This window comes from Dryas octopetala, chromosome 9 (assembly GCF_963921425.1).
Source record: "Dryas octopetala chromosome 9, drDryOcto1.1, whole genome shotgun sequence".
In the NCBI taxonomy this organism is placed as follows: domain Eukaryota; kingdom Viridiplantae; phylum Streptophyta; class Magnoliopsida; order Rosales; family Rosaceae; genus Dryas; species Dryas octopetala.
This window is the reverse complement of record NC_141374.1, coordinates 17,483,966-17,511,756: the sequence shown is the minus strand read 5'-3', so window position 1 is coordinate 17,511,756 and position 27,791 is coordinate 17,483,966. Positions and strand designations below refer to the sequence as shown.

The window sequence follows — 27,791 nt, the reverse complement described above, 5'->3', positions numbered from 1 at the left end:
CTGCTCTGTTGCTGTATATTTTCTGGTTCAGAAATTTGAGGTTCGAAATTCTCTAGCTAATGCTTTTCAAGTCTAGTTGTAGATTGTAGTGGACTAACACGGTTGTGCCAGGAGCCATCAACTTTTTCACCTGAGCCATGTTAGGAATCAAAAGAGGAAGAAATGCTCTCGTGGGATTCTCTCAGAGACCCCAGGAACAAGTTGCAAAGTCTATTTTAGATAAATTGCATTTGGATAAAGTAATTCTTTTGATCTGGTGGAGGGGATTTGAAGTTTGTTGATGCATTTAGATAAAGTCTAGTTTGTTGATCGACAATACTACTCAATACTACTCTATACTTCTCCTATGCATATATGTTGATAGTGCAACTCTATATGAAATAAGATGGGGACAAAAATAAACCTTCTCTACTTGTTGAAGTAGTATGTCACGGTGGCAAAAAAAGAAAAAAAGCAGTACGTGTTGACAACTTTATCTATCAAAATATATTGGATAAATTCTAAAATAAATAATAAAAAAACTCTTTCAAACTTTATCAAAGTTATTTAAAGTTTATTAAAATCCATCAAAGTCTACGAGAAAAGTTAAGTAAAATCCATATGCCAAAGTCTATGTGAAGTTTATGAAAGTCATTAACAATTTATCAATTCTACCAAATCAATAATTTTTAAAAACTCTACAAAAGTCCATTAAAGTTCTAATCGAATACTCCCCCCTAAATGTTCTAAATGATATTTAATATATGATATGCTAGATGGGAAGTATGGTATATTGTATTTTATTGTTCATTTAAATATTTATTTTTTCTATTATTAAATTCATTTATTTCCTTGGTAGATGGATCGGCATGTATGGCTAATGAAATCTCTATAGGTGGTTACAACTAAAAACCAACACCAAGACTGATAGGACCCTACATATTTTAAAAATGGGGCCTAAAGCATGCATGTGATGAGGTTAATCGTGACCCCACAGCCCACAGCCCACAGCCGGCATCCATCAACATTCAACTTCTTAAAATTTTGCATGGCCAAAAAAAAAAAAAACTTCTTAAAAATTTGGCTCCACTATAATTTATCGGTTATCACAGCGAATATTTTTGTTCTTTTAATTATCAAGAAAAAAAGAATATGTTTTTTCTTATCACATAGAATAAGATTTTTTCTTTTCCCCTTTTCTAGATAAAATCTTTTTGTGGTGGGTCAAATGTAGGTGTGGTGGACAAAATTCAATTTTGCAATAGTACCCGTATGAAACAATAAGAATTTGTCTATCAAAATCTAAGGACACCTGTCTTTTTAAAGATCATTTTTATGGTTAAATTTATAAATAATTTCACATACCGATTCAATCATACTAACACAAATACATCGAGTTTCATTATAATTATATAATGACGTGTGTTTGGATAAGCTCCTAAAAAGTTCTTTATGCAACGGTGACAACCAAAAATTGCATAAAATCAATATAAATATAGCTTCTGTCTTTTTCAAATATAAATGTCAAAACAAAAAAACCAACATAGTATATAAAAATTAAATTTGTGGAGTCACATTTACCATAATTTGTGATTAACTCTTTTTAGTGTTTGACAATAACCACCGTTATTATTATTTGACAATGAAAATAATTTTGAAACAAAATAAAAAATAGCACGCTGAGCTGTTTCAGCGCTTCCACGTTTATAGGGTGGACTGCTTTTTTTTTTTTTTTTTTTTTCCTGTAACGATAATTGTGAACATTTTTAACACTGTAAATACTAAATGGGTTAATACAATGAAAAATTTAGAGTAATGAATCATTTACTTTTTAAAAAAATATATGTAATTTTTGCGAAAGAAAAAAGTTCACGGAGGTCGAAAATACCAAATCACCACGAAACGTTACGTGGCTTTTATTTAATAGCAGAATAGGTAGTGAGGTACCGTGCCTATATAACACCACCTCCACCTCCACCACCACACACGCAAACGGCACTGGGACTACCTTCGTTAAACCAAGCAGATTCAGTCTAGGCTCGGAGATCAGTCCAATGGGTTTGAAGGTCTGCTTTCAATTCTGCTCTGTTTCCATAGTTTTCGATTCTAAATACATATCTATATATTTCTTAATCCTCTTATCGTTAATTTCTGTTTGGGTTCGTTTTCTTGGGATGTTGCAGTGAATTAGTTCAGATCTGCATGTTACTTTCTTTGTTTTGAATCTGTCCAATCTACTATACTAACCCAAGTAACTATCTACCAACACCCTCAAATTTTATGTAAGAAAACGTCATCTGATCGATTTATAATCTTATGAGATTATCATATTATTTGGCTGATAAAAACTTCCCATTAAAAACTATGATTTTTGCTTCTGCTTCAATGAAGTTACAAGTCTTTTGAGGATCCTGCAGATTTACCTATTTACCATTCAATGAGGAAGTTACATTTCAATCATCAACCGTCTTTATTTAGAACATCCTTCAATAGTCATCCCTGTAAAAACTCAGCTTTTAGCCATTTGATTATCATCAACATCATTTCAATTTTATCTAACAAACTGTATTTGTCTATACAGTTTGAATGACCAAATAATTACCTATTTGGTTGTTTTTTTACAAGGATATCCTTAAGGAAGGATTTAAAAAATGAACGGTTTTGATTATTGAACTTCATTGCCAGATGGTCCCCACAGAGGATGTTCTTATTTATTATATATATATATATATATATATATAGAATGTTGGGAACTTGGGATTAACAACTCTACAGCCGAGCGGGGATGGTGTTTAAACATCTTCCTAAAGGAAGCCATTTTTAGTGTTTAGGAAGTTTTGACTTTGGAAATGTACATGTCACATCAGTCACTCTGTCTAAAGTTTAGCGCGTAAAATAAGCTTAGTATGTTCCCTAAGTTATGCGTATGTTGATATTGGAATTGTGAGTTAGTGTTCTACACCTTCCCAAGAGTAAGGCTCTCTTGTCAGTTAAACCTGCCCAATCATTGATTTGGCTAGTTAATTAGTTGGTTTTATGGCAATAATTTGTGTTTGCATTAGTATCTGAATCTATGGGGTGATTCCTAGTGTAATCATTTATGAGTGGATTACTTGTTTTGACTAGTATTGAATGGAAGTTTAAGTTGAACATATTCTGTACCTGTGAGAGGAATACGTACTTCGAAGATGACAAACCTCCACTTGCGTGAAACAGTAGCTTCTTTTCTTTTATTTGCCTGTTTTGACTAGTATTGAATGGAAGTTAAAGTTGAACATATTCTGTATCTGTGAGAGGAATGCCTACTTCGTAGATGTTAACATCTCCACTTGCTTGAATGATTAGCTTCTTCTTTTATTTGTTTAATTCTTTCCTTGATCCATTGCTTTTTAATTTTTTTTTTATCAATAGAAGATTGTCATTCAACTGAGAAAGTGAAGTATTCCATAGTTCTTGGGATCAATGTTATTTTAATTTCTGTATGATTTGGTTCTTTATGCTTTGTACTTGGAAGGATGGTGAAAAAAGTTATGTTTTGTATCACATTTGATTGGGATGGGGTCATGCAGGAGGAGTTTGAGGAACATGCTGAGAAAGCCAAGACCCTTCCAGAGACAACAAGCAATGAGAACAAGCTCATCCTCTATGGGCTGTACAAGCAAGCCACTGTTGGAGCAGTAAACACCAGTTAGTACAATGCTCCCTAGAAATATGCTAATCCACTATTTTTCGTTGTTCTCTCATTGCTTTACAAACCTTTTATTTCATATGTAGCCAACTCTCCTCTAACTTTACCCTTCATGTTTGCTCCTTTGTGGGTGACTTGTAGGCCGTCCGGGGATGTTCAATATGAGGGACAGAGCAAAGTGGGATGCATGGAAGTCTGTTGAAGGTGATATACTTCTGAACAAACTGGTTTTTAACATTTCATGTCAACCTTCTTATACTCTAGCATAATTCGAAATTGTTTTTTTCCTCTTTTGGCAGGGAAATCCAAGGATGAAGCCATGGGCGATTATATTACAAAGGTGAAACAGTTGCTGGAAGAAGCAGGAGCTTCTACTTGATTTCCTGTGGTGTTGCCTTTGTGTTCCTTATCTTAGATAAGGCAAAATAAACTTTATTTAGTTTTTCGCACTGATACTCTGTTGTATCTTTAAGTTGTGTGAATGAGTACATCTAAGAGATAATTTCATTTGATAAGGTTTGAGTAAATGGTTTCAAATGCTGGAGGGGTATGCAGCCCTTACTATTACTATATGGCTATGGAATGAAGTAGGATTCTCTATTTATATTATTCTGATCCTAGGGAATGCTTATGAGATTGTTTAGCGCTGGTTTGGTATCATATTTCAAAAATTGTTTTGCAAAACGAAAACGAGTTAGCGTTCACAAATTATCTAGATTATTTATATACATTATATATGAGCTGTCTCCCCCTCACAAAAGCATGCATTAAGGCTCCCTTAAGTAGGGTGTAATTTTAACCCATTGAAGGAAAACTTTCGATCTGTTCTATCTATTTGTTCATGAAAGCTGGATTACTATTTGAAATTCGTTAGGACTACATGAAGAACAAAAACGGTTAACGGTTAAAGTTTTTGATTCTCATTTGCATAGTTGTTGAAGTACCTTGTTAGTAATCAATTCTCAAACAAAATTTTATTATGAACTTAAGCCTTATGAACTTAAGCCTTGTAATATGCCACAACGGTTGATACATGCCATACATTAACTGTTAACAGAGGGCAAAGGTATCAATGAGCAATAGAAAGGCGAAGGTACCAGACACAGATCAGCTCAATTTCAAAAGATGCTCCATTTTTACTTGGTTTCTGGACCAAAATATTTTCCCCTTTTCTCCAGTAGTATACGGTATACCCGAAAAAGATAAAAGGAAAAAGTAAAAAGTAAAAGCAATTATATGTTACGGCGTCATACTTGCAGCATTTCCCTTCCCATTATCACTTTTAGTGACTCAAATTTTTGTAGGAAGAATGCTGGTTGTTTTCTCCCTCCTTATTGTCGCTCGGTCTCAATTATGAGACCACACGCATAATGGAAAACAGAAACCACAAAGAGAACGCACAAGAAGACAGCTAACATTCCTCTTGTAGAAGTATACATCGCACAAAGAACTTCCAATTATATGGTGTTCGTATTTTAAGGTTAAATACAAAAATAGTCTATGAATTTTACGGTAAATCTCAATTTAATCCACTAACTATAAAAAATGTCAATTTGGTCCATAAACTTTTCAAGTTGTACCAAAGTAGTACAAACGTTAACTTCCATTAAAAAATTTAATAAAAACTGGTCATGTGTACAACAAGTGACTACATTTTCAGAGGCATTTTAGTTCGTTCATCACATTTTTATATGACCAATTCCGTTAATTTTTTGATGTAAGTTAACCTTTATACTGCTTTGATATAACTTAGAAAGTTCGTGAACCAAATTGACACTTTTTATAATTAGTGAACTAAATTGAGATTCACCGTAAAATTTGTAGACCATTTTTGTATTTAACCCCGTATTTTATATAATTAGACCTCCTCAAAAGCCAAAAGCCAAAAGTTTACTGAGAATGTTTCACACCGAGCACTTGGTATAAGACAAGCGCTCAGTATAAGACATTCGCAGAGTATATCTAATTGAGCCGATAGAGTAGGTATTCTTTCAATGTACCCGACTTTCATGATATATATCATTGCCATTAGTATGACCTTCAGTCTTGACTATTGCGATGATTTTCTGAAGATTAATCAACAGATTCTCAAGCCAAACCCCACCCCACCCAAAAAACTAAAAAAGACGAAGCCAAAAGAATAAATAACAACACATTCAGATGCTACCATAAACAAAGTGGAATGATTTCATTTCCACATGAGGACATCTAACCGCCACCCTTATGGCTTGGATCAGGATACATACAAAAAGAGCAAACGAATTTGGTGGACAAGGATTTGAATTCAGGTCTAGAGATTCATTGAACAAAAGGATATCTAGAAATATAATAGTCCCTTACACGAGAAGCACCATCTCTGGCAAGAATACCCTCAAGATCTCCAATAATTCTGGCCAACCAAATCTCCAAATTTCTCTGGATTTCTTTGAAGTTGTTTCTAATGGAGTCCAAAGACCGTTTGTTTGTAAGTTTGGCCTGGTTCCTCAGCTCATCCCCATAATAACTCTTTCCAATTTCAGTTTGTACTGCCATCAGCTTCTGTCCAGTTTCTGATGCACGTTGCTGAAGTCTAAATGATTCAAGTAAAAATTCGGTTTGTCTTTGTGTACGAAACTCTGGACTGAGTGTGGGTTCACATGGATCACTAGCCTGCTGTAAAAACAAGAAAATATTATACAAATGGACATGCTTCAACAAGAATATATGAGGATTCTATTCAATATAAGATCTTTTAATACACATAATTTTCCCTCTTAGCTTCTAAGGTGCTAATAAATTAGATGGACCACTGGATGGAGCAAACTATTCTTAATTTAAGCATCACCAGAGGCAGAATTTCTAGTTCCAAAGTTTTACACACAAGACTTGTGTGGATGCCAACGTCATTTTAGCTTTCCCGTATAACAGGCATTAACATCAAATCTCATGCTTACTGAGACATATTTCAAGGCAGAAACTTCAAAATAACAAAGCAGTTGCTTCGTATATATACAGAACTTCACTTTTCTTTCTCCTGCTCTTTTCATTTTTCTTTTCTCTTTTTCTGTTGTACTTTCTTCTGTTAATAGAGGATGCCAACATAATTAATTTTCCAATATAAAAAACACTAACAGCAAACCTCTTGCATACTCGACATATTATAAGGCAGAAAATTCAAAATAACAAAGCATTTGCTTTGCATATATAAAGAACCATTCTTTTCTTCCTTTTTTTCTCTTTTCTTTTTCATTTCTGCTGTACTTTCGTCTGTTAGTAATTAGGCTTACTACAAGCATCCACAGATCAGAAAGACTATAAAATAGCATAAAAGAAGTAAAACAAGGGTGCTTAACCATTACCATTCTTCTGCATAAATCATCTATCTTCCCTGCAAGACCTTGATACCTCTTTGCCTGCTTCCTCATCAATGAAGGTACCTTAGAAAGATCACTCTTTCCAATATTTTCCAAATTCAGTAGTTCCTGTTCAAGTAATTTTAGTTTGGAGGACACTCCGGTTGATTCACCATCTACCTTCCAAGGAGACTCCCTTCTAGGCAAGAAAGACATGTTGATCTCTCATTAGCTGCAGAGTATTAATTAAATGTCTCAGAAATGATCAGTATACAGACTGCTAAATATATACCTTGGTACAAAATGCTTCATATGATACAATGGTTCAAGGGATTCATACTGTACATCCTGCATAAGGAGGAAAAGAGATGAATTTGAGATATGCGGGAAATACCTCCATTTACAAACAAGTTAAATACCTTGCCAATTTGATCAATTAGGCAAAGAAAAAATAGGTTAAGAAAATGGTTGATGTCCCTTAATAAAAAAATCTTTTAAGAGACAATATCATCAAATCTGTCCATCTCCTAGTATGTATGTAAATGTATTTATGTATGTACATATTTAACTGATACAGGTGTTCACACCAGCAGTGTGATGAAGGAAGATCACATGGAATGGCTTTTTAATTGGTTCCAACTAACTCTGGTGGCTCAAATGGGCCAGCATGTCAGTCTTACCATTTCCAAGGGACAAAGTTAAGATCAATAAATTCTTGCCACCTAGAAAAAAGGCATGCATTTAGCAAGTCATAAATATGTCATGTTTCAGAACCCCAAGAAAGAAGTTAAATTTACATCTAAAAAAAAAGAAGACAATGAATCAAGAAATAAATCTGAGGAACCATACGGGAAAAGAAAAAGACATTAAAAAGTTTTTCCATTTTTCTAAAAGGTGCACAAGTTCATCAAATAATTGGAAGAGAATATTGGTGGTGAACTTATTATTACAGCCAGAAGTTGCCTATCCCCTTAAGGAGACTAAAAGACTAGATGCCAAGTTATCTAATTTCTGGATAACTACTCGGCAATGACAGCAACACATGCCTTCCAAAATGAAACTTGTTTGTTTGCTAGTGCTGAAGAAGACAATTGACCTGTATCTTACCCATGGTTGACTTCTTTTGAAAATTGTTTCTGCTAAGATGCTAACAATTGGCTTTAGCTTTAGTCAATTGCTTTGTTTGTCATGTAAAAAGTAAATTGATTTTGCTTATGGTACCATCTTGGTGATCCAGACACATCAACAATATAATCATACTGTGGATAAGAGTGGTCCAACAAAAGACAGTGAGGTTTAATTGTGCGCAACAAGAGATTAATAGGCACTCCCGCAGTGATGGAGTGGACCATAAGGAGCATATACATATTTTTAAAGTATTTATGAGGGCAACTGCAAATTATGCAACGGCAAACGATTGGCCACATGGGAAATGACTGTATTCATCCACTAGAAAGATACATAGGAACCATAATTGAGTCAATGAACCATATATTAGTTTACGGGCAAGCTGTAGATTCAAAAGATTTTTTCATTTTCTTCTTCCAATTTTTTGGAGGCTGTTGGGAATACACTCAAAGACTAAGGTCCATGCGTATTTGACAAGACTCAAAAGAAGTTCTAAGAACTAACACAACAAAGAAAGGCCTAGCAATTAGCAAAAGAAACCATTGCAGTGTCTGAATGGAGAAAGCAATTCAAAAACACAACGACCCAAAAAGCAAAATTGAATGGACAACATTGTAATTGTAAAATTTATAAGCATTGAAGCCCTAATGTGCGAAAGAAGAAAAAGAAGAAGCAAATGGAGGCAAACCTGCCAGAGCTTGGAAGCCTCGGCCACCAAGTCGGAGTCAAAACCAAAGCCAAAGGCATTGTCGTCATAGACATTGACACCCTCGACCTGTTGTTGTAGTTGGCCACAGTGGTCCTGCTCAGCCTCAGCTCCTCCTCCTCCTCCTCCTCTGGTGGCCATAAACCCAATCATGTCGTCCCTCTCACCCACCTCTCTCTCCAAATCTCGAATCCTGGCCGTCGACTCGTCCTGGGTTCTCTCCAAGTCCTCAATCCTGCCATGGAGGTGGGCTATTTCGTGGCTGGCGGCGTCGATCTGGTTCAGCAGCCGCTTCTCCTCCGCCTGCCACGCGTTGCGGTGGCTGGCGAAGATCTCCACCACCCTCGCGTTGGCCTTGGAGTCCTCTTTTCTTCTTGATCTCATTTGCTTCACTTGCTCTTCTAGTTCGCTCACTTGCCTCTGTAGCTCTTGGAACTTGGTTGGGGCTAAAGCCAAGTATATGCCCAAGCTGAGACCCAGGTACGAGCAGATAAGCTTCTTCACTTCTTCTTGTTCATCTTCTGCTTGTGTTTCTGGTTCTGCGTGTTGTTTACGTTGGTTATGATCCATGACCGCTCTGCAACTAGTAGTACTGGGGGGCTGTGGGTGTGAGTGAGAGAAAAAGAGAGAAACAGAGGGAAAAAGGAGCCTTGGGTTTGGGAATGTGTTTGATTGGGAAGTGGGTTGCTTTTGGGTGTGTGTTGTTTGTCACTGTGAGCAAGTTTTGGTAGCTTCTGGTCTTTCTGGACAACGAGAGAGGGAAAAAGGAGCCTTTGGGTTTGGGATTGTCAATTAACAATTGTGTGAGGTTGGGAAGTGAGTCGCTTTTCGCTTTTGGGTACCACTCCCATTCTTAATGTATGCATAATTGCATATACGGGCGCATCTCGGTCCGGGTCAACCCGAACCCGCCCGAATCCAATCCCTTGTTTGAACTTGTGTTGGTTCATGGGTTGATTTGGAAAAGTTAAAGCCCACTCAAATCCGAACCCAACCTCAACCCGATATTTTTGGGTTTGGGTTAGGCTTAGATATAGGTCATGCCCATCCGAGTCCAAACGCTCGATAGTTTGCAATCATAGGTTGTTGGCAGGTGTAAGTTCCAACCAATTCCAAATGATGTAGAAATGAGACTGATACGCACCAGGATACATTATGATTCAACAGACAATTTGTAATATAACATTTTCAGATTTTCTATTAGGCATGAACACCAATTGGGTGACTATAACTGATTCAACTCAAATTCATAAACCAAGGAGCTTACAATGGACAGTACTCATGAATATATTATAAATACATTATTGGAAGTTTATTAATAAGAATACATTGGAAGTTTGACAATGGCAACCCCTCCCTCGCAAACAACATCTCAACGAACCTGAGGAGCCCTCATTGAAGCTGCTCCGCTGTTGCATCTCACTCATTAACTGTACATGATTACACTATTTGTAAATATTTGCACAGTTAGTAAACTCTATCTGCAAAAGATACAAGTTTTTAGACTTAAAAAATTTGCAACAATATCATCAGATCCTTCATCTCTGTTTCAACTCAAGGATGTTACATTGTTACAGTAGTTGAACTGCTGCAATAGTCGGGATTTTCTCCCGCAATTTCTGTGTGACAGCAACCCTAACAGTCATCACCCCTGCAGCTGGACCTGTGATCCGGACTTTCACTATAGGCTCCTCGATTGCCACAAGTTCAAGAGATCCACCTGCTGCCCCCACTAAGTAGGGTCTAATTTCTTCAAGTACCTAGAACAGTTTGTACATATAAGTTGGTTGGCTGGTGTAAGTTCCTATCAATTCCATATAAGATGGTACTAGATAAATGAAATAAATAACATAAAAGATTTATCTTATATTTCAAATTGGTTCAATTTCCTATATCAAAGTCAAATAAAACTCGGAATAATTTTAAGTAGCAGCAGTGCAACACAATCTACATGGACCATCCAATGAAAATCCCTTCTATTTATGTGAGCAAAGAAGTATAAAACAGTATATCCAATTAAATTGTTATAGGTGAGTGACTACTTCAAATGAAATATTACCTTCTCTATGTTTTCTTCGTCCAACTCTAGGCCTGTTTCTTCATCTGCTATTGGTTCCACTGCAACTATTTCAGGGATTTTTTCCATTAAACGACGCTCAATACCCATTTTCATTGTCATAACTGAGCTTGGACAGGAGCCACATGCTCCCTGTAGCTTCAACCGCACTACATTGCCTTCAATCTCATGTAATGCGACATTTCCCCCATCGGAAATGAGATATGGTCGGATTTCATCCAATACACTTTCAACATTCTCTGCAGTGAGTGGCAACTCCACTGTTGAATTTTGAGTAGCAACCGCCTTTACAACTGTACAATAATGAAATATAGATGGCCATCAAACATCCAACTATGGATAACTAAAAAGAGACACAGGGCACACTTGCTTCATGAATGATCTTAACACCTTTGCAGTGAAAAGAATATGATATATTACATATAAATCTGTGTGCATTTTATTTGTAATTCTTTCCACCTTTACGGTGCATAGAATATTATAAAAACATACTAAAGAGCCAAAATTCAGTTGTACAGTTTCTTTCTTACTCTACTGGCTTTTCTTAAAGGATACTTTCTCTTTGGATGTAACAAAGTCTTAAAATAAATGTTTTTTTTTTCGGTTACATTGGAGGGAATCGAGCCCTGGAAGTATCCTAATCCTAACCCTTATCCCACCCACCCCCTCTCACCACTTCGGCTAACGCCAAGGGAAAGTCTTGAAATGGATGTTTATCACCCTTTCTTTGGGCTTGAAAACTTGAAACACTAAGTATGGCATGGGTGAAGTACAAGTCCCAATTGAACCTAAATATGAGCTTTGATTATTTTTCAAAACTGAAAGAATAAAATTGTCAATATTGCAAATTTTAGAGCAAGTTTGGACATCCCATTGACCTTTTCTGATTATGGGCAAGCCTTCAAGACAAGTTAATCTAATAGTTCACGTGGCCAAACACCTACATATTTGGGCCATTGTACACACTAATTATCAGTGTCAACCTAATTCAATTTTTGAACAATTTTCTGATTATTGGATTGATTGGAACACAAGCAGACACAGGTCTATAAAGCATGTCAACCATTAACAAGTGCAGAAATTCATGCAAACAACTAGGTACATAGATTAACAAATCCTTAATATTTCTAACAAAAACAAGTACATAGTATATCAGTTCATGTCTTCGAAACTTGATCTCAGTCTAAATTTGAGCCGCTAGATGCCTGTAATTAATTGAGTTCAGATTAACGTAGCTCATCCAGATTATAGCAATGTTGGAATTCAATAATAGCCGAGAAAAGTTGGAAATGATATAATTAATATTACTATCACTAAATTGTATAGGCAAAAGTAATTAATTAACATATCAAAGTCAGGGTTTAGGCGAGAAATCGATTCTAGTCAATTTAACTCATTCCCAATTTAAAAAAAAAAAAAAAAAAAACTGACCTAGACTGCGTGAAGCTGAAGGCAATCGAGCCCGTGAGCTATGCCGCACTAGATTACGCTCTCTAGGGAACGATACATGATGGGAGCCTCCAAATAATAAGCTCCAACTCTGCAAAATTTTTGTAAAAATTAGAAATTAACAAAGAAAAAAATTTTATTCTATTTTTTAAATGAAGGGAAATCATAGGAAACCGTGGATAGTGGTTCTTGAAGGGCTTGTTGGACTCTGCAATATGACGTTGAAGTTGCTAGCATGGCTTTCATCTCTGCTTCAAATCCAAGTTGAGATTGATACAGGGAGAAAGAGAGGATTTAGTTTATTTATTTATTCTCTTGAACTCTTCCTTTGGTTTTCTCAGCCAAACGGGTGCAAAAGACAGAACTGTAAAGAATCCAAGCTTTCTCTACCTCTGAGTCTGAGGGTATCTTCCTTCGTTTGGCACTGTTGATTTTCTTTTTTGTTTCCTTTTTAATCCATATCTTCTAAATATTAGCCTTTTGATTAACATTGTTTTTGAAAATACCTAAAACATCCTTAGTTAATCAACTTAGAGTCTTTAGATAACTTAGAGTCTTTAGATAAAAACAATTTAATCAAGGCACAAATGCACAATTATCCTTTCAAAATAAATTTCATTCTCGTTTTACTCCTTTAAAGTTTAATTTTTTTTACCTTATCTCTAAATTTTACAAACATTTTTAACAAATCATCTTCCATCAAATTCGTCGATTAAAAAAATTTGAAGCCTCACTCATCTAAGTAAACAACATGTCAAATTTTTTAACGAAATCATCGATGTATTTGGCTAAATATAAAATTTATAAAATTTGAAAAATATAGTGAAAAGATTAAAATTTGAAAGGACAAAATAAAAATAAAAATAAAAGGTACTTTCAAGTGTTGTATTTGCACAAATAAGCAAAAACATTTCCCAAGAACAATCAGCATTTTAAGAAAAAAAAAAAGAAGGATTTCCCAAATTTATTTATTTAAAATCAGAACTCCCAAAGAAAGAGAGAAAAATTTGAAATTCTTGCCAAAAAGAGAAAAGTTCAAAATTGAAATGGAAGATGAAGTGGCACTCTAACTAGTACGCTCGAAAGAACTCTTCACAGGCAGTAGAGTACTTGTTCCGACCGCTGGAATTTCCAATCTCTGGTTCACTCTCGCTACTGCTTTTCATTCTCTCAGGTTCATACCAAACCCTCATCTAACTCGTCGGCTCTCACGCCTAGCGCTTTCGTTTTGATTTGCACCGAATCTGGGTTAAGCTCGTTCTCTGTGTGGTTGCTGAGGAACTGCAAGAAGTTGATGAATTTTTGGTCTAATGGGTTTTTGTAATTAGGATAATATTAACTTGACTGAAGGAGTTAATGGAGTTAATGTCGAGTTCCAAATAGTGAAAGGTTTGAAAGTTTTAACTCTCAATTTCATTCAATTTTTCAGTAACAAATCAGAGCTTCGTTTTATTAATTTATGTAGTTTCATAAGTGCCATTCGGATAATTATGAAGAAGAAAATTTAATTTGTCAGTGATTGCTGTTTTTTATTCTGTTGATTTTTGTTTTTTTGTTTTTTTGTTTTTTTCAGGTTTTAGCTCATGGTAAACTTCTACATTCAATTCTGTTGGTAAAATTTTAAAAAAAGGAGGCAATGTCGCTTCTGAGTAGATTCTTCTACAAAAGACCCCCAGATGGGTTGCTTGAATTTGTTGACAGAGTATATGGTAATATTCTTCTCTCCATTCGTTAATGCAATGTTGCTATTATTGCTTTGCATTGTGCTAAAATCACATACTTACATATTTTTTCATGAAAATATCTGCAGTATTTGATTCGTGTTTTTCCACCGAAGTTCTGCCTGAGGAAATGTACCAAATATACCTACATGAAATTGTTACTGAGTTACATGAAGAATTCCCGGACTCATCCTTCCTTGCATTCAATTTTCGGGAGGGTGAGAAACGTAGCCAGTTTTCTGAGATACTATGCGAATATGATGTTACAGTCATGGATTATCCGCGACAATATGAGGGTTGTCCACTCCTCCCATTATCTCTCATTCAACATTTTCTTCGTGTTTGTGAGAATTGGCTCTTGCTTGGCAAGCAACATAATGTTATTCTTCTCCATTGTGAGAGGGGTGGTTGGCCACTCTTGGCATTCCTTTTAGCTAGCTTTCTGATTTTCAGAAAATTGCATAGTGGTGAACGCAAGACTCTTGAAATTGTACATCGTGAAGCTCCTAAAGGTTTCTTGCAGCTCTTGTCGCCTTTAAATCCGCTCCCGTCTCAGCTTCGGTACCTTCAGTATGTGGCAAGAAGAAATATCGCTCCAGAGTGGCCACCTCCTGAGCGAGCACTTTCTTTAGATTGTGTCATTCTTCGAGCCATTCCAAACTTTGATTCCCAAAATGGCTGTACTCCAATTATCCGTATTTTTGGTAGGAATCTCCTTAGTAAGGGTGGGCTTTCAACCCAGATGCTCTTTTCCATGCCCAGGAAGAAGACACTTCGGAACTACCGTCAAGTGAGAGTCATTACTTTTAAGCATTTTCCCAGTTGATGTTTGTTACTCTACATTTGCATCAGCGAATATTCGTTATATCAACTGCTCCAGTTATGAATGTTTGTTCTTTTCAGGCAGACTGTGATGTCATAAAAATTGACATTCAGTGTTTAGTGCAAGGAGATGTTGTATTGGAGTGTGTCCACTTGGATTTGGATCCAGAAAGGGAAGTTATGATGTTCCGTATTATGTTCAACACAGCATTTATTCGTTCCAATATACTGATGCTCAATTCTGATAATTTGGACATTCTATGGGATTCAAAGGAGCGCTATCCAAAAGGCTTCCGAGCTGAGGTGACTATTTTTGAGCTCTTTGTTTGGATGTTAATAAAAAAATATTAAACATGCCTGTGAAAGTGAAGTTTATCAAGCAATTTTACCATTGCACTCCATTTTAGTTTTCTCTCCAAGATCCAAGCAGTGACTGATACTTTGGTCTGACTTGAGGGTGCTTTCTATTACATATATATATGTACAATATTCTCATATCAGTTAGTTTAGAGGACACCTTGCCCTTACTCCTTAGTTTTGTACATTTTCAATTTGATTAATAAAGTCTTGTTTCCTGTCTAAAGTTAGCCATCCAATCTGACTAAATGAACTCTCAATTCAGGTATTGTTTGGTGAGGTTGAGAGCATCTCTCCTCCTAGAGCTCCAACTACAATTTTAAATGGTGAGGAGAAAGGTGGATTGCCCATTGAAGCTTTTTCTAGGGTTCAAGAACTTTTCAATGGTGTTGAGTGGGTTGATAGCAATGATGATGCAGCCTTGTGGTTACTTAAACAGCTTTCTGTCTTAAGTGATGCGAAAGAATTCTCAAGGTTGCAAAACAAAGTGAATTTATATTCATCACCTGCTGACTCTGAAGAAGAAACTAATGCATCAAGCGCTGCTGACAGTGCTGATGAAGCATTTGATATTGTTTCCAAGGCTTCAGCTGATTCAACAAAAGCATTGATGGTGGATACATTTGATTCAGTCTGCTTATCATTTGATGGTCCACATGATGCGAACCTTACTTCAGAGACTCCTGATCAAGAGTCAGTTGGACTTGTTCCACAATCTCCTCATCAACAACCATTAGATACAAGTAAAGGATCCCAACCTTGTTCATCCGCTCAATCGTTACCACCACCCCTATCATCTGCACCATTACTTCCTGCCCTTCACACTCCACCGCCACCACTGCCACCATCTATTGGTGCTAGTAAAGGGCCTCCACCATCACCGCCGCCTCCACCCCAAAGCATTTCCAATAAAGATTCTTTGAACCCCCTTCCTTCTACCACTAGTAGGGGTCCACCAACACCACCACCACCACCACCACCACCACCACCACCTCTTCCTCTAACTCCTAGTGTCTCTAGCAAAGGTTCACAACCACCTCCTCCCCCACCACCACCACCTCTTCCTCCAACTCTTAGTGTCTCTAGCAAAGGCCCACAACCACCACCCCCCCCACTGCCACCACCTTCTTCTAGAGCACCACCACCTCCCCCACCGCCACCACCTTCTGCTAGAGCACCACCACCTCTTCCTCCAACTCTTAGCGTCTCTAGAAAAGGTCCACAACCACCCCCTCCCCCACCGCCACCACCTTCTGCTAGAGCACCACCACCTCCTCCTCCCCCACCACCACCTTCTTCTAGAGCACCACAACCTCCCCCAACCTCTTTACCTAGTCAACAGTCTTTTCCGCCGCCACCACCACCACCACCACCTCCATTTTTGGGAAGTACAACTAACAAGCTACAGCCAATAGCAGCACCGCCACCGCCACCTCCTCCTCCTCTGCCATCCAATTCTAGTTCTGGTTGTGGAGCACTGCCTCCACCACCCCCACCTCCACCTTCTTCAGGACCTGCAAGGCCTACCCCACCACCTCCACCACCAGCACCAAAGCCCCCTAGTGCTCCTCCTCCACCATCAACTCGTGGTGCAACACCAACTCCACCCCCACCACCTGGAGCAAAGGGCTTTGGTGCACCACCGCCACCGCCACCATCTGTTGGAAGGGGAAAAGCTTCTTCTGGGCCGACAAGTCTTGGAAGAGGTCGTGGTGCTGGTGGTGCTACTAATGCCCCAAAGAAGGCTTCGTTAAAACCCTTACACTGGGTGAAAGTTACTCGAGCAATGCAAGGGAGTTTATGGGCTGATTCTTCGAAACAGGAAAATCTGTCAAGGTGTGTTCTGATGGAAATTCTTCAAGAAGCTTGATTCTCAATAAGAAAAAAAGAACACAAGCACTAAGAATAGCCACTTCAGTGAAATGTTTGGTCCTCTTTTTAGTGTATATCATGATTATAGTTCTCACTGAAATAAACTTAAGCAAAGCCATTCTACTTTTTCACACATTATGTTTCCTTTATTCTCCATATGTAATGCTAATTTGTCTTGTCTTGGCTTTTTCTTCTCTGTGTATCAGTGTTTTTTCCCTCTTGGTTCTTTCTCTCTCTCTTCTTTCCCTCTTTGTTTCTTCTTTTGGCCTTCTAATGTCACATTGTGGAATTTTTTCTCAGGGCTCCAGAAATAGATATATCAGAACTTGAAAGTCTGTTCTCAGCAGCCTCTGCTTCAGATGGGAATGTCAGTAAAGCTGGAGGTCGACGTGGTTCTAATATTACCAAACCTGAGAAAGTGCAATTGGTGAGCTTTCTTTCTTCTTCCTAATTTTTAGAAAACCTAAAATAGCAAGAACACTAACTTCTAGGAAACATACAAATTAATTGGCATAGAATAGCCTCAAATTAAATAACACAAAACTTACAGAAAGAGGAGAACATAAAAAGCATAAAATCAAAGAAAAGATGAGAAGCAGCTTACATTCTTTTTTATAAGCCCAGAATCGGACTCTCTCTAAACATTACCAACTCTTCCCCCTTAACATCATCAAATATCCTTCTATTTCTCTCCATCCATACTACCCAAAGTACAACCATCACACCTTCCAATACCACACCCTCTAAACATTACCAACTCTTCCCCCTTAACATCATCAAATATCCTTCTATTTCTCTCCATCCATACTACCCAAAGTACAACCATCACACCTTCCAATACCACACCCGTCTTCTTCCCTCCAGAAAACTGATACCTTTCAGACAGTAGAGCAGCACAAGAACCTTTCAGACTGTAGAGCAGCACAAGAGACTGGGAATACCAAACTCAAACCGGTCTTCGTAAACAGGCTCCCAAAGACTTACATCTCAACACCTTGAGGCCTAAGCCTCACCTTTTGAGTAGTAAAACTCCTCATGTTACACCTTCACCATTGCTTTAAGTAAATATGTGAAGCTGTCACATATTGGACTTGTTTATTATAGCACCCAAACTTTGCAACATAATATTATCATGTTTCCAGACAGTCTGACAAGCAAACATTTCCCTATAAGTATTTATGTTTTATTTGTTTATTTGAATGAGGTTTAATTTTAATACTGGATTGTAAATTTTTACATCTTCATCAAGATTAGCATGGTTACCACTGCACTCAACCTAGTGTGAAAGTATTGATTACTCTGGCAGTTCATTTAGGTAAGCATATCTTTGATAGAATTAGAGCATCCAATCCAAAACCAATTGGCAATGGGTGGAGAGGCCCAAGACTTATAAGCACATATGCTAAGCTCTAATTTTCCGATGTGGGACATTGCTCCACATTACTCTCAACAATCTTATGCAGTAGCACACTAGCACCTCATAGTTGGAAAGAATTTGACTACTAAGCATGTACTGATGTTCTTACCATTGAATATTTAAAATGTTATTCATATTGAGTTGTTAATTTTTGGGAAGAAGTGTGGTTGCATTTTCACATGAACTTTTGAATTGATAATCTCTTGTTTCACTTTGATGTCATGTATCACAGCTCATACCTGGTGAAAAGACATGCCTTTCCCGATTTTTTTGTTGTGAATTTGGTTCCTTGAATGCGATCATAGGCAATGCATGTATACTTAAAGTTTCTTATTTTCTCTTTCTTTATCAGGTTGACTTACGGAGAGCATATAACTGTGAAATTATGCTCTCAAAAATAAAGATCCCTTTGCCAGATATGATTGTAAGTTCTTCCTTCTACTCAGGTACATTTAATCAGAAAAAATGTGTTCTTTGGGTTTGATAGGTTTCTTTCTGCATGCCTTGGTGATTTTTTGGATGGAGAAATCAACTGTTTAGATCTAATTTGTTGTGTTGACTCTTGGGGAGATGATTGTTAAACATTGATGTTTTCATATTTAGTATTGATGTCCTCATATCTGGTGACATATTTTCTCATTCGTGATTCTATTGTTCTGGTGTAATATGACATTTTAGAATTGGATTTAAGACAAACACCAGTACGATCACCATTTCGACCATGATCAAGACAACAATGACTAGATCTGCCACCCATAGCATTACCATGAAAAGGGGCTGGGCATTATCGTCTGCTAAACAGGCTGAATATTTTCCTTGTCTCTTTTTTCATGAAACTTCCACTTCTTGTTTTCTTTCCTTATCTTGTAAAAAAATAAAGGAAAGGTCAACTTTGGCAACTTTTGTAATTGTTACATCTGATGCTTTATTTTTATTGCAAATAGTGTCTTGTCCCAATTTATGTATATGATCATTAATGATACTTATTAGCTTACAATTCATGTGTATAGTATGCATATCAATTGGACTGAGGGTGGTGAATCCAGTTCGACATACTTCATTTTGTTGTATTTACCTATTTGATCTCTTTTAAAATTTTATAAGCATTTTTGTGAAACTTCCCCATGCAAAATAGTGGTCCTAAAGTTAGACGTATATGCTTCTAGAGTGCAGTTCTGGCGCTGGATTCTTCTGTTCTTGACATTGACCAGGTTGAGAATCTCATTAAATTTTGTCCTACCAAAGAAGAAATGGAAACTCTGAAGGTAAGTTTCTTCCTTTCCACCTCTCTTCTGCAGCAATATGTGCTTTCATCTATTGGGCATGTATGTGAATTTTTAATGCAATATCTTGGTGTTCTGGATAATTGTTTTAGAATCTTGTTTGCATATATTTTCTGCAGTTTATACTTTATAGTACCCTGCCTGCATGCTTTTATTCTAACTAGAATTAAAGTGATGGTGTACCCTTACTCTTGAAGCATATACATTATTTTTCATGAAAACAGTATAACGCAGCCCGTAACAGCCCTATGTTTGACCCAATACAATTTACATCTGCACAACAAATTAACGAAAATGGCTGCACAGTGAAATAACGCTACATGGACTGCAAAAAAAACAAGAAAATCTTGTTTGTAAATATTACTCTAGGAAAACCTTTCTTCATTTGCTTCTTTTTGTTGGTTTCGGGTGGGTAATGGAGAAATGGTGAGGTTTTGGGAAGAGTTTTGGGTGGGGGAGACTACTTTTTGTCATCTTTGTCCTTGGTAATACAAATGATATCTTTTCCAGAAGTTTTTCATTGCAAATATGTGTACAAATCCTGCTTCTTCTATTCCTTTGTCTTGGGATTTTGGATTTCGAAGGAACCTGAATGATTGGGGAGTTAACTGAGTTTCTTGCTTTCTTAGAAAATGTTGTCGGTTCCATCTAAATTGGATAGAATATGAGGTTTGGAGTTGTTGGGAAATTTCTCATGTAAATCTTATTCAAAGCAATTGATGGACAACTGCTCTCTTTTTCCTTTCGGTCCCTCTCATGCAATTTGGAAGGCTAATTATCTCCTATGGTATGGGTGTTAGCTTGGATAATAGCTCATGGGAGGATGAACAATTGTGATATGGTTCAAAGGAGATGGCCTTCTTGGTGTCTCTCTCCCCATTGGTGCGTGATGTGTAAGAAGGATGCTGAAAGTTCAAATCATCTACTGTTTCACTGTCCCATTGCACTATCCTTATGATAGAGATTGTTCAGGGATACTAAAGTGAGCTGGGACGTTCCAGTTTCATGTGAGGGCTTATTGTGTGAGAGGTATAAGTTCTTTGGAGGAAGAAAGAGGGGAATGGTGTTGGGGACATGTGCTGAAGCTGGCAATTTTTTGGGGTAGTGTGGATGGAAAGGACTAGGAGGGTGTTTTGAGGATGCAAGGTGTGAGGAGGTGGAGCAATTATGGGAGAGGTTTAGCTTCTGGACATCCCTGTGAGCATTGGTTTCTTCTGAATTTAGGGGTTATTCCTTTCAGGCTTTCGTTTATGATTGGAGTGCTGCTGTGATGTAGTTGTTGCTTACTTACTGTAGTATTCTGCTTCTTTGATATTTTGTTGTTAGTAGTTTTAGACTATTGATCAGTGGACTCCATGTCCTCTGTATCGTAACTTTCATTTCTAATTAATGAAAGTAATTTCTTAGAAAAAATAAATGAATACTTCTCATCAAAAATAAAAAATAAAAGAGTAGAAATCAAAATGAAAAAAATTAGAATTCATTTATGTTCTTTAGCCTAAAGATAGGCACTCTTCATTCTCGAAATGTTTTTTTATTGGTTACCCGTGAATGCACATAAAGATAATGGGTCACTACTATCCATGAAACACATGCTACCCTTTAAATAAGGTTTTCAAAAAGCAGTAGACAGTGGTTTTTTGTTTCAATAGTTTTATAATTTATGAATTGAAAACTGAAAACAGATTTTGAAAACATCAAAATTGTGTTTTCTTTTTTCAAAGCTTGTTTTATGAATTTTTTTCAGAAAACAGTTCTTGAAAAGTTGTTGACCTTGTTTTAGCATTGTTTTGTAGTTACATGATTTTAATGACAGAAAATTGCTTTTGAATGAAAGAACCACACAGGCCTTGGTATGTCATATGTGGTATAAAGGTAGCAGTTTGATAGTAGTATGATAGACTTTTATCCTGCTGTACTGTTGAGGTGGGATTCACAATTTGTAATGATTTTAAGATTGAGCAGTAAAATTTTGTTTCTTTTTAGTAAATCATATCAATAATTTATGGTGATATTATAGATTCTCTGAAATTTTAGAGATGTCTAGTTTGAGGGTTGTCAAGACTATTTTTATTATTGCTGATTTTTTTTTTCTATGCTCAGAACTATACAGGTGACAAGGAAATGCTTGGAAAGTGTGAACAGGTTCTTTCTGATGCCATGCCATCATCTTAAGTGCATGTGCGTTCTATTTGATTTCCTACTAACAGTGTGTTTGGTACGTACTTCAGTTTTTTTTAGAGTTGATGAAGGTTCCACGAGTAGAAGCCAAGTTGCGAGTATTTGCTTTCAAAATTACCTTTTCTAGTCAGGTATGTTGTGGGGTTTAATTTTTCTATAAATGATTTTGCTTGGTATAAAAACTTAACGGCATTTGGTGCTTGAACATGACCAGGTGAATGACTTAAGATTAAATCTGAATACAATCAATGGTGCTGCTAGAGAGGTACCATGAGAATTAATGGTTATTAAACTAGTATGCATGATGGTATGACTATATGAAATTTTTTTTACCTGCCACTCATATGTACAGGTTAAAGAATCTGTGAAATTGCGACAGATAATGCAGACAATTCTTACTTTGGGAAATGCCTTGAATCAAGGCACTGCTCGAGGTGCCACTCTGTCTCTGCTCGCTTGATTCTTCCTGTGATTTTGTTGTCATTATATTTCATAGTAATCATGTAATTACCATTATGTATCTTAGCCTACAATATTTATCTTTTCATGTTGCAGGATCTGCCATAGGATTCAAATTGGACAGCCTTCTTAAATTGTCCGATACCCGTGCAAGGAACAACAAAATGACTTTAATGCATTATTTGTGTAAGGTATACAAATATCGTATTACGTAAATTTTCCATCTAAAATTTTGTGTAAGGTATACAAAATGTCTCATTAAGGATCTGAACTTTTACTTAAATTTGCTATAAAATTCAAACTCTTGTGAGTGTTGTAATTCTCATGAGATTTGTTCCTCCATCTACTGCCTTGTCAAAGTAGTTTATGTTAATATCCATCTGTGCCGATCTCTTGCTCTATCATTTGTATTTCGTTTTTTTTTTTTTTTTTTTCCGGTGTTAGTAATGGGATATTCATGTATGCTGTAATCAATTTTTTTCTTTGTTAGCTCGTTGCTGACAAAATGCCAGAGTTGCTGGATTTTGATAAGGATCTTGTTCATTTAGAAGCTGCCTCTAAGGTATGCTGATTATGTCCCTATAATTGGCTCTTTTTAATGTTACTGTAACTGTGCTAGTAACCAGTTTATAGCTGACCTGTCAGAATTGCTGTTTGTTTCCATATACTTGATCTTAACATCAAATAAACAGATTCAGTTGAAAGTTTTGGCTGAAGAAATGCAAGCTGTGAGTAAAGGTCTTGAAAAGGTTGAGCAAGAACTCGCCACTTCAGAAAGTGATGGTGCAATCTCTTCTGGTTTCCAAAAGGTGAGATACTGAAGATATTTGGTCTCTTATAAAGATATTTACCATTTCAGAGTTTAAAAAATATATACCGTTTCAGACTTTAGACTTATTTCATGTTTGACCAAAAAAAATAAAAGACTTATAAAGATGACATTAATTAGTTAATTGTTTTTTTTTTTTTTTCAATTTCCTCTTGAAAACTAGTGAAAGGCTGATTTTTGAGTCAATCAATCACTTTATTCATTGTCTGGTGGCTTGGGGGTTATGGATGAAGTTGTGTGAGGAATGAAATGTTAGTTGGGCAGTACCAGCTAGTGGTGGTGATTTACTTGGTGAAAAACAGAAACTTTTTGCGGCTGGGAAGCCAAGGTGCTGAGTGGTTTTTGTGTGCTAGCCTTTTTTTGGGTCATTTGGGGGGAAGGAAACAAAAGAATCTTTGAAGATGTAAGAGGTGTAGAAGGGGAGCTTTGGGAGAGGGTCATATTTTGGGCTTCTCTGCAGGCATCTGTATTGGCAGTTCTTAGGAATGTTTCTTTCTTGGGGATTTTATCTAATTGGAAAGCTGCAGTAGTCTAGTCTCCTTGGGTCATTTATTGTTCAGTTGCTTCAAAACTATGGACAAATTTGTTGAATGTAGCGGAGATGGCTTGGGAAGTTCCAGAGGGGTATTATTCTCTTTTGAGTGTAAGATTTAACGATTTTGGTGGAAGGAAAAGGGCTAAGGTACTGTGGAGATGTAGAGTCTTGGCTGTTGTATGGGTCGTTTGGATGGAAAGGTAAAAAGAATCTTTGAGGAGTATTGAGGGTTGGGGATAGTGGAATTCTGGGATAGGGTGGTTTTTTGATCCTCCTTCTGGGTAGTTTTATTTGCTTTTTGGGGTGCAAGTCTTTCATCCATTTTGTTGGATTGGAAGTCATCTGTTAATTAGGTGTTTGCAATGTTGAGTATGGTTATTAGTGCTCTGTTTTGATGTGGCTTGTACTATATGAGTGGACTCCTAGTCCACTTTGTAATTTTTGAGAAGTTAATAAAAGTTTCTTATCAAAAAATATTATTGCCATTAGCAAGGAAAGTTAGTGTAGCTAGTTTTCTTGTTAATTTTAACTTGTATTAGCAGCGAAAGTTGGTGTCACTAGTTTTTGAAGAGAAGCCCTACAGCAAACAAGTTTTTGAGAATTACAAGGGGGATTGGGAGGAAACTTTGTGGGATAAAGTTACATTTTGATGGTTGTTTTGAGCTTCAGTTTCACATGATTTTAGAGATCTGCCTTTCTTTTCTGTTATGGTCTGATTAAGGAGCAGCAGTTAGCTAGGATTGGGTTTGTATTATCTTTATTTCATTGGCATTGATCGTGACATGTGGTTCTGGTTTGTGGAGGGCGGGTTAGTTTCTGTATTTGTATTGTTCCTCAGTGCATAGCCTTTCCACTGCATCTTTGTACTTGTTCGTAGTTTATTAATAGAAGTTGTTTCTTATAAAAAAAAAATGTCAATGTAAAAAACAGAACTTCCTCCTCTGCAGGTGCTGAAGAATTTTCTTGATACTGCTGAAGCTGAAGTAAGGTCACTAATCTCCTTGTACTCTGAAGTGGTGAGTGCAGTCCAGAATTCCCGAGTTTTTCCCTTGTTGATAGATATCTTTGTGCAGCTTACTTCTGGTCTACTGTTCTAACTCATTTTCTTACAGGGAAGAAATGCAGATTCTTTATCTCAATACTTTGGGGAGGATCCAGCTCGGTGCCCTTTTGAACAAGGTCTGCTACAATCTTCCACTCATGAATACACCACACACACACAAGATCTCTAGATTATTATTATTATTTTTTTTTTTTTGAGAAAGACAATTTTATTGCTGTGAAACAATAAAAAACAGAGTGGACAAATGACCACACAAAGAAAGCAAAACAATTAGGAAACTGCTAAAACATAAAAAAATCCTAAGACACAGAGGCTCGCCAATCTAACCAAATTGTCTGTAAAATCAGACCAAAAAAAAAAAAAACAAATGTCTTTAAAAGATAAAGTCCTGGATTCTGCGGAAATAGATGCCCAAAGAAAGGACCAAAACCGAATGTTATCCCATAACTTCTCAATCCCAATGCCAGCAAAGTCTTCAAATATCTTTTTATTTCTCTTCAACAATGACTCGCAGAACACCCAAAACCATGCATCCCCACATTTTTTGGTCCTTCTTGCCAGGGATCGTATTCTTTTCACAAAGAAGAGAGACAGTCCATGAAAATTACCCAACTTACATTCATCTCCCTAAAAAGCTTCAACCAAAGACACAAAACCACAAGGCAGTGCAAAAAAACATGATCCACAGATTCCAAATTATTCTTGCAAATTATGCACCATTGAGGGAGAAGGCATGAATTTGGTCTCCTTCTTTGAACCATGTCACAGGTGCTAATCATATCTCTAGTCTATTCTAATTCTTGAACCTTGGACCTTGGGGTCGTTGATGACCAACTTCACCTCATGGCAAGATATTTGATGATGTTAAGGGGAAAGAGTTGGTAAATATGTGGGAGAGAGTCCGGTTCTGCGATCCCGATGGGCATCGGTTTCTTTGGAGTTTAGAGACTATTCTTTTGCTGTCATTAGGTCTGATTGGAGGGCTGCAGTGTTTGAGTCTTCATGGTCCCAATAGTGCCTCCCTTAATATTACTCTAGATGAAATGTAATGTCCTCGGATGTATGTTGTAGGCTATGAGAAGCTCATTGAAAAGCGAGATTAAAAATTCCCATTTATTACTTAATTTTCACTTGTCTTATTTTATTGCTTCTTGGTTTTAGGGATATGCTTTAGTTATAGTTCTGTTCCCTAGGATTTAGGCACCAGGGGTATTCTAGCAATTGCTGATGTCTCTGGAGTTTGTAATACTAATACCAAAGGTGTCCATGAGTCTAATTTAGGGCTGCACTTCATTCAGTTCAGTTCGAACTTGGCAAAAACTAACAACAGTAAGATTCTCCAATCCTACTTGTGAATGAATACCAAATGTTGGTTTTTCTTTCTCTTCCGCTTGTGGTGCATAACTTCTAATAATGTTCAATGTTTATGTATGTGATGGGTGGGAAATGATTGAAATCCATTTGATAATTTTACTAGTACAAGTTTAAATTAATCAAGACCAATATGGTTATACTGGTTGTAATCGGTCTATAATGCAATGCATTTGTTCGAGTTCTAGTCTTGCCGAGATTCATCCAACATTCATCCTAAATTTCTTGTGAAAAGTGGACATTCATTCGAGTTATATCCTTTTAACATTTTTTGGCTTTACAGTGACACAGGTTTTGTTCATCTTTGTCAAGATGTTCAACAAGTCCCGAGAGGAAAATGAAAGACTAGCTGATGTTGAAAAAAGGAAGCTTGAAAAGGAAGCCATGAAAGACCGGGCTGTAGCTAATTCATCTGCAAGGAAAGATGGTGTCAGATAATAGAGCAACATGAAATCTACATGTTTTGTCTTTGTTTTGGTGGGTAAAATCTACATATATTGGTAGCAGACACAGGTATTCGATTTCAGAATCAATTTTTTACTTTATGCCCAAATATACTTGGACCAACATATAACTTTAGGTCGACCATTGCAGGTAAATTGCACCTACTCTGTAATCAAAATTCTGATATGGGCCAAATATTTAGGAGGCAGGCTTTTCCAGGAGTTGTAGTGAAGATGGTCCATCTTCATTAAGCTTATTTGAAGTAACAGGCAACTAGATGCCAACTTGACAATTGCTCATTCGGAAGCATCCTCTTTTTCCGCTGGATCACTGTCACTGATGCATATAATACAACTTGCTTAATTGTATTAAAGCTGTAAATATTTTGAGAAACATTTGTGCCATCTTATATTGAAGAAAAAAACCATCGTCTTATCGCAATATCTCCCTATAGAAAATCGCAATTTTATGGCTTCTATATTGATTTCTGTTGGTTCTTAAGAGGTTAGCTATCAATGGTCTTGTCATAGGTATAAGGTTTTGGATGAAAGGTTTTGAATTGTGATCAATGTAATAGCTTGTGACCCTGGTACGTAGATGACGTAGATGAATCATCTATTGATGGTCTCTATTTACTTGCTTCGTCATGAGCAAAAGACCTTGAGCTCCCAACTGCAATGGTGTTTAGAACATTCAAACATGCTTTCTCATGGGTTCAACTGGTTTGGGATGTGGCCAATGATCTTGTCGTAGATATAATTTTCAATCAATATTTTATTGGGTAACATTTCTTATTTAGAAAAAAATTTTATGACTTTTTTTTTTTTTTCAAATAATTTCTTTTTAAATAAAAACCTTTTGACCTTTGTCTTGTCAAAGAAATATGTTATTATTTTTTTTATTTTTTGAGGCTATAAGGTACAAATTCACTTCATATCTTCCTAGGGTATAAAATGAGGTTTGTGGAGGTTGCATATTAGGCTTTCAGGAATTGATAAGATGTAAAAAAGCGTTGCCGAACACTTGAAAATTACCACCAAGGGATCGGTTTTTGGCATGCGTGAACAAATTGAAATTA

At 36.7% G+C, this 27,791-nt stretch overlaps 4 protein-coding genes across 8 annotated transcripts; 2 read left to right on the top strand and 2 right to left on the bottom strand.

Annotated features, from left to right (window-relative positions):
* Positions 1-1,885: 1,885 nt before the first annotated feature.
* ACBP6 (acyl-CoA-binding protein 6) lies at positions 1,886-4,276 on the top strand. Its single transcript, XM_086256804.1, has 4 exons — positions 1,886-2,045; positions 3,549-3,666; positions 3,809-3,871; positions 3,967-4,276. Exons 1-4 carry the CDS (start codon positions 2,034-2,036, stop codon positions 4,044-4,046), a joined length of 273 nt encoding a protein of 90 aa, XP_086112930.1. The 5' UTR covers positions 1,886-2,033; the 3' UTR covers positions 4,047-4,276.
* Positions 4,277-5,847: 1,571 nt separating this feature from the next.
* Positions 5,848-9,986, bottom strand: LOC147275068 (Ribonuclease P protein subunit P38-like protein). 3 transcript variants are annotated; one of them, XM_086255906.1, is made up of 4 exons: positions 8,816-9,986; positions 7,292-7,347; positions 7,006-7,198; positions 5,848-6,319 (listed from the first exon to the last, which is right to left on the bottom strand). In XM_086255906.1, the coding sequence occupies exons 1-4, from the start codon at positions 9,401-9,403 to the stop codon at positions 5,966-5,968; spliced, it is 1,191 nt and encodes a 396-aa protein (XP_086112032.1). In that variant the 5' UTR covers positions 9,404-9,986; the 3' UTR covers positions 5,848-5,965. The 3 variants fall into 3 exon arrangements, with proteins under 3 accessions (XP_086112032.1, XP_086112034.1, XP_086112033.1); XM_086255908.1 differs by having other exon boundaries at positions 5,848-6,316; XM_086255907.1 differs by having other exon boundaries at positions 7,006-7,195.
* A 79-nt stretch (positions 9,987-10,065) lies between these two features.
* On the bottom strand, positions 10,066-12,795 carry LOC147275067 (nifU-like protein 2, chloroplastic). Its single transcript, XM_086255909.1, has 4 exons — positions 12,534-12,795; positions 12,342-12,450; positions 10,893-11,203; positions 10,066-10,593 (listed from the first exon to the last, which is right to left on the bottom strand). The coding sequence occupies exons 1-4, from the start codon at positions 12,603-12,605 to the stop codon at positions 10,405-10,407; spliced, it is 681 nt and encodes a 226-aa protein (XP_086112035.1). The 5' UTR covers positions 12,606-12,795; the 3' UTR covers positions 10,066-10,404.
* A 524-nt stretch (positions 12,796-13,319) lies between these two features.
* Positions 13,320-27,367, top strand: AFH14 (Formin Homology 14). Of its 3 annotated transcripts, XM_086255904.1 has the most exons (20): positions 13,320-13,533; positions 13,688-13,748; positions 13,933-14,068; positions 14,170-14,870; positions 14,984-15,205; positions 15,525-17,095; positions 17,432-17,558; positions 18,901-18,994; positions 19,722-19,813; positions 21,935-21,976; positions 22,063-22,143; positions 22,227-22,277; positions 22,365-22,446; positions 22,568-22,662; positions 22,962-23,033; positions 23,164-23,280; positions 24,783-24,851; positions 24,948-25,014; positions 26,553-26,782; positions 26,864-27,367. In XM_086255904.1, the coding sequence occupies exons 3-19, from the start codon at positions 13,996-13,998 to the stop codon at positions 26,705-26,707; spliced, it is 3,711 nt and encodes a 1,236-aa protein (XP_086112030.1). In that variant the 5' UTR covers positions 13,320-13,533; positions 13,688-13,748; positions 13,933-13,995; the 3' UTR covers positions 26,708-26,782; positions 26,864-27,367. The 3 variants fall into 3 exon arrangements, with proteins under 3 accessions (XP_086112030.1, XP_086112029.1, XP_086112031.1); XM_086255903.1 differs by having other exon boundaries at positions 13,320-13,748; XM_086255905.1 differs by having other exon boundaries at positions 13,322-13,748; positions 18,901-18,972; positions 19,715-19,813; positions 26,864-27,366.
* The last annotated feature ends 424 nt before the right edge of the window (positions 27,368-27,791 follow it).

Bases quoted from the DNA above. Each gene is read 5' to 3' on its own strand.
- AFH14 (XM_086255904.1), top strand. From the start codon at position 13,996: ATGTCGCTTCTGAGTAGATTCTTCTACAAAAGACCCCCAGATGGGTTG. The intron at 14,069-14,169 runs GTAATATTCTTC...AAATATCTGCAG, and splicing joins ATTTGTTGACAGAGTATATG to TATTTGATTCGTGTTTTTCC. The intron at 22,447-22,567 runs GTGCCACTCTGT...TTCATGTTGCAG, and splicing joins GAATCAAGGCACTGCTCGAG to GATCTGCCATAGGATTCAAA.
- ACBP6 (XM_086256804.1), top strand. The intron at 3,667-3,808 runs GTTAGTACAATG...GGTGACTTGTAG, and splicing joins TGTTGGAGCAGTAAACACCA to GCCGTCCGGGGATGTTCAAT. The intron at 3,872-3,966 runs GTGATATACTTC...CTCTTTTGGCAG, and splicing joins TGCATGGAAGTCTGTTGAAG to GGAAATCCAAGGATGAAGCC.
- LOC147275067 (XM_086255909.1), bottom strand. From the start codon at position 12,605: ATGAAAGCCATGCTAGCAACTTCAACGTCATATTGCAGAGTCCAACAA. The intron at 12,451-12,533 runs GTTTCCTATGAT...AAAATTTTGCAG, and splicing joins TTCAAGAACCACTATCCACG to AGTTGGAGCTTATTATTTGG. The intron at 10,594-10,892 runs GTAATATTTCAT...AAACTGTTCTAG, and splicing joins ACGAAGAAAACATAGAGAAG to GTACTTGAAGAAATTAGACC.
- LOC147275068 (XM_086255906.1), bottom strand. From the start codon at position 9,403: ATGGATCATAACCAACGTAAACAACACGCAGAACCAGAAACACAAGCA. The intron at 7,348-8,815 runs GTTTGCCTCCAT...CTCCTTATGCAG, and splicing joins AGGCTTCCAAGCTCTGGCAG to GATGTACAGTATGAATCCCT. The intron at 7,199-7,291 runs GTATATATTTAG...TTTCTTGCCTAG, and splicing joins ATGAAGCATTTTGTACCAAG to AAGGGAGTCTCCTTGGAAGG.